Genomic DNA, 5,355 nt, shown 5'->3' on the forward strand with positions numbered 1-5,355 from the left:
CACGAGGATAGATGCCATAAAGGATTCGGGCATCTGGCTCTCCTCAAGCTTGTCGTTCTCACTGCATTACGAGAAATCGGCCCAAAAGGCGTTCGCCATTTTACGGGTGATCCGACGCACCTTCTCTCGTATTACTCGCATGGACTTCCAAACGCTCCATGGGGCCTACGTCAGAGCGCTCCTGGAATACGCCAACCATGTTGTCTACTCAGGACGCACGAAAGACGTCACCCTGATTGAGCGTGTCCAGCGAGCCGCTACGAGAATGGTTGCCGGCCTCAAATCCGTGGACTATGAAGCGCGTCTCGCGATGCTTTATCTCTTTCCCCTGGAGTACCGTCGCCTCCGAGGGGAGCTAATTCTTACTTATGCCCTGTTTGAACGAAGCTTGGCAAACAGGTTTTTCACCGTTGAACCAGCAAACACCCGGCGGGGACATAATGAGAAAATGTTCAGGCTCAGAGCACACACATTCATTAGACAAAATTTTTTCTCATTTCGGGTAGTAGTAGCGTGGAATGACCTTCCTCCGGCGGTTGTTCACGCTCCTTCTAGAATACAGTTTAAAGCACTATTAGACACTTATGCGAATCCTCGCGCTGGCAAGCATACTGCCCCGCGCTGAGAACATAAAGAGCAGTGCTACACCCTTTTTTCACTTGTGCCTTTCGGGTGAACGACGGCCACTGACCGACAAGAACAAAAGCGACCCGGGAAACTTGGGCGATAGCCTCGATCCTGCGTATCAATCCGTGAATCCGTGATGACTTAAAATCATTTCATTTTCCTTACGCATAAATGCATTATTCTAAATATTAGTTTGGCTCAATCCATTTCCTTGAACAAACACCTCTCTTACATGTACAACCAATCCTGCGTATCAATCCGTGAATCCGTGATGACTTAAAATTTCTTCATTTGCCTTACGCATAAATGCGTTATTCTAAATATTAGTTTGGCTCAATCCATTTCCTTGAACAAACAGCTCTCTTACAAAGACTGTGCAACCATCAATCGCCGGTTTGACACATACGCTGGTCAGTTTATGCTATTATTGTTTGACAGCACTGCATAATGTCCCCATTTTTTTGACCAATCAGAATTAGGTTTTCTGTTTCGGTTGCAGCGGGGCCCCCCGAGGAAACTGGTACTCGTCTGCTGGCGTGGTAGGCGCTCTCGCATGTCCCATGATGGAACAGTGCCAGGCTGAGCGCAACCTTCACCTGGCTCGCCGTCAGCAATGTGCGTGCCTTATCCAAGAGCTTGGTTCGCGCCTTCAAACGTGAGTCTTTGATTGAGTAACAAATGTTTTATTCCAATTGAACAAGATAACTCACTGCACAGAATAGTTGCACTGTCCTTGGTAAGATCCTTGGCTTCCCGATAAGTTAACCTGGAATCCCTAACTGTCCATTGACTGCACCGGTGTAATTTGAAATTGAGTTGATGCAAGCGTGACGCCCGTGCTAGTCGTTATCATATTACAAAGGGTCCCGTGCATCGAGTTCAAACAACAATTGTTGCGCGGAAACAAGTAAGAAGCTGCATGTATGTGGACTAGCCGCCATGGATGAGCTGTCCGCTGGGTGGGCATTATGACACCTGGAGTATCCCCTGATGGTTCCATAGCGCCAACTAAACCTGTTTGCCAGAGAAGTCAGTGTAGGAAAAGCAAGTGGAACGGTGAATAGACCTACAAGTACGTATGCTACAAGACCAATTTTCTGTTCACACGCAGCAGTGAAAGTCTCAGTTGAATGCGATTAAAACCCATAAGTGTTCCAGGACAAGTACCACAAACTGCGGTGACTGACTCATGCTGTTTGGCGAACCATTGTCCACCGAGATGATTGTTGTCCCGGTATCCCCGTCAGATTTGTGAAAACTGCTAGGTAAACGGAAATTGACTGTAAGGTATGGCGAAGATTACAAAAAGTGTTGAGGTGGTCTGGCTTCGATGTTGACTCACCCTGTGCTCATCTGCATTCCTGTGATCATTTCCAGTGGCCATCTTGGAGTATAAATACCTCAGTTTAGCTGTATTGTACTAGCACCAGGTCCGATACACGTCCCAAGCCCTCTTTCAACCATTGGGGCTTTGAAGACAAATGAAATCTTTGATTATTCGCTAATGAGTCATTACTAGGGGTGAGATGGCTCAGTGGTTAGCGCGAATTTACTGACCGGAAGGGCCGTGGTTCGAACCTGACCTCTGCCTCTCGACTTCCCCTGTCTAGGCTTGGTCAACCTGGCAGTATCCCAGCCCTCCTGCTTCCGTGTGGCATGGTAGTTTGTCCCCCAATGAGTGCTACAGCTGAACGAGTGAGCCATTATTTTAATGGGTGGCATGACAGCTAGGCGCCGAGAGGGTATTACAGCTGAACGATTTCACTTTTCATCAGTTTCATCACGCGTCGCAGTAATCACTACGACCATCATTTTCTGTAGTATCTGTTTATACCCCGGATTTTCGGTTAGCACATGCAGCACGTGACCAAACCAGCGCAACCTACGCAGCGTGATCAGTTCATCTGTCGTTGCCAAGCTATTTCTTCCAGAGACCCCTCAACCTACTTCAGCATTGCTAATTCGGTGTGTTTGTGTAATCCTTTCGAAGTCTGGTGACTGTCGATGTACCCCACTGTGAGGGCATTTCCTTCACCTGTAGGTTTTGTCAGGTGGGCAATCAAATACTCTCAACGTTAATTGAAGTGATCTGGATACAAGCCATCTGGTCCGGCTCCCTTCTCGCTTTATAGGAGGGATCTCTTTTACTTTATCTCCTGACGAGTTCCCATTCCGTTCGCCCCCATGTGCTATCTCCAGGGACTTTATTACAGGAGGCCTGCTAAACCGTCTCTCGAAGTTCTCGGCTCATCTTTCCAATCGGCATTTTTGCGAATGAATTACTAGGTCATCTTTTTCACTTATCATCTCTATGGCAGTTACTTTCCTTTGGTTAATTGATCTAATTGGGTGGTATAGGGAGAGGTGTTCCAGGTGGCAACTGCGCTCTCCATCTGTGTCTTTCCTTCAACTCTTCACTGTTTGTGGGATTTGTGTGTTTCTTCGTGCCCGCTGCCTACTGATATAGGTTTCCTAGAGTCAATAAGGACTAACAATCTTAACGATATCCAATAGTCATTTGCTTGTATCGGAGAGGTAGGCCAGACAGCTTCTAACGTCGCTAGCATAACTCCCTTTACATGCTGTCGTGCTTCATTTATACGCTGGTTACCAGTACCGCTTGGTGTTTCTGCTACCTCGTTATAGTGTTTGTGTTTGACTGTTCATTTCCCCCAAAAACTTAGTAGGTACACTGAAGAGAGCTACCACAACCTGACGGTGTCAGTCGAGGTAAAAAAAAGTCGGCAATCAGTTAATGTAATACTAATCAGGAGCTCCTGGGTATGGTATGGCCACGCCTGGAAGCAACTACAGCGACGTCCTTCAAAGCTACTTTTCCTACTTCAGCACGATTGAAGGATTGCTGGATATCATTAACACCAGCGATCCTGAGTGATTCCAGGTTGATTGTGCCAGTCACTTACTGCGATAACACCAAGGTTCCTCAAATAACAGGTGGCGGGGAATCTATGGTAACAACTAAAGCCCTGCTAAATAGCGGGCGCTCAAGAGATTGGGACTTGCACTGTCAAAAATACCAATAATCCAATTCGACTGATGATTAAAGAGATCACTGTCAGAAAAACGGCAAATGGAAAAACAGTCCAGCAATTTATTAGCGACATTTTTGTGTCTATTCTGACAAAGGTTTAGGGTGCCACTCGGCTGACTTGCGGCGCAAACCCATGGACAACAGTGACAGCTTAACTGTAATAAATCTGAGTCTTTGAAAACTCTTGTTGCATCAGCCTTACGTCATTCGAGGTGCTTTGTACTCGTACTCTGCGTATATCCACTGAACATGGGGACAGACATCTTTTGAGAGAGAGCATTCATCGACGACATCTTTAATCCGACAGAATCTTAAGCACGGTACCGCTTCTAATAACCGAAATGGATGTCCCCTCGAATTGAAGGCTTTCCTCTACTCTGTTTATCGCCGGGCCCTGTGTTATTATTTGTCGCGCAAGAGTGTCTTCCTTAAGTTCGTGGTCTCCTGAAGGCCTATCTCGCCAACCCCCATGGACTCTGAAGTATCCATTGTAAACCCGATCCTAGGTTCGTCAGTCCAGTTTAGTTACTCGGCTATAAGCGACGCACATTGGTTCTGTCTGTTACAGTTTTGGTCACCAAAAATTGTAAGACAATGGAAGGCACACTCTGACATCGGAGGCAGTAGCCTAATGAATTGCTTGATTTTGAGTTATTCTGGTTACTCAACGAAGCGGGAAACCAGGCAGCTGTGTATTGAAAGCTGCAGCTTTGATGCCGCAGCGTCACTGGCTGCGTGACTGAGTCATCACCCGATCCAGGGAGACAGCCTTGTCAAACTGATTGACATAACCGCTTTAGCGCCCTCACGCTATGTTGCCAGATTGTAGACTGTCCGATCGTTTCCACTAAGCATATGGCGGGGAAAGGGGACAATGCGAATTAGACGGCCCTGGCATGCCAATTACGTATCCTAACCAGCGCAACATACGAGGGGTGGTTAGGCCTTCCGTCGCAGATGCGTTTTGCCTTGAAATTGTCCGGCGTATCTCAGCCATCGTCATCGACAGCATAACTTCAGTGTTCAACACCGTTGCTTCGCTGCCGTACAACAATGATTTATTTGAAAGCCTTGTTCTGAAGAAAAGAACAAAGGTGGATGGGGAAGGGCCTTAGTGCTGGCTTACTACAATAATTCCGGGAGACCTACACATCCGAACACTCATTCAGGCAATCTGGATGGAAACTGAAAACAAGATCGCCACTGACATCGGTTGGCAGTCATATCTTGTAGTGTCCCCAACCAGGTTTAGTGGGGATCATGCGGTTCCTATCATGGAAGGTAAGTAGTACCAAGAGCACCAAACATTTCGTGATTTCTTTCATACCCCTCTGTCAGGTCAAGGGTTGGATACCTGTCTGTTTACGTCACTCTTAATTGGGCATGGAAAACAGCACTCTTTTCGGCAAACGATGGATAGGCACACTCAACGCATGTCCCAACCAACGCAGATTCTGGTGCTAGGCACATTATTCAATTCAATTACCTGTTGCACAACCGAAAACGCGCTTTCTAACTGCCTCGTTACGGATTCGCCAACACCAACCCACACGAGCTATGGTTCTGAGATAACGATTGTCGAACACCTGGAGACATCTCGTTTTCGCTGCCCGAACAGGCCAAGTCTCACAGCCATACAACAAAACAGCCCGCACTGTAGCTTGATGCACACGTCC

The 5,355-nt window shown here is 47.1% G+C and overlaps 1 protein-coding gene across 1 annotated transcript in view; it reads left to right on the forward strand.

Moving 5' to 3' along the window:
• Positions 1-139: 139 nt before the first annotated feature.
• The window catches only part of T265_10272 (hypothetical protein), a gene marked incomplete at both ends in the record, with an annotated part of 19,198 nt that continues 13,982 nt past the window's right edge, over positions 140-5,355 (forward strand). Inside the window, 2 exons of the mRNA XM_009176592.1 lie at positions 140-399; positions 1,127-1,282. Coding sequence (XP_009174856.1) covers positions 140-399; positions 1,127-1,282 — 416 coding nt within the window. The remainder of the gene's footprint in view (positions 400-1,126; positions 1,283-5,355) is intronic.

Source organism: Opisthorchis viverrini, assembly GCF_000715545.1.
Source record: "Opisthorchis viverrini unplaced genomic scaffold opera_v5_352, whole genome shotgun sequence".
Lineage (NCBI taxonomy): Eukaryota > Metazoa > Platyhelminthes > Trematoda > Opisthorchiida > Opisthorchiidae > Opisthorchis > Opisthorchis viverrini.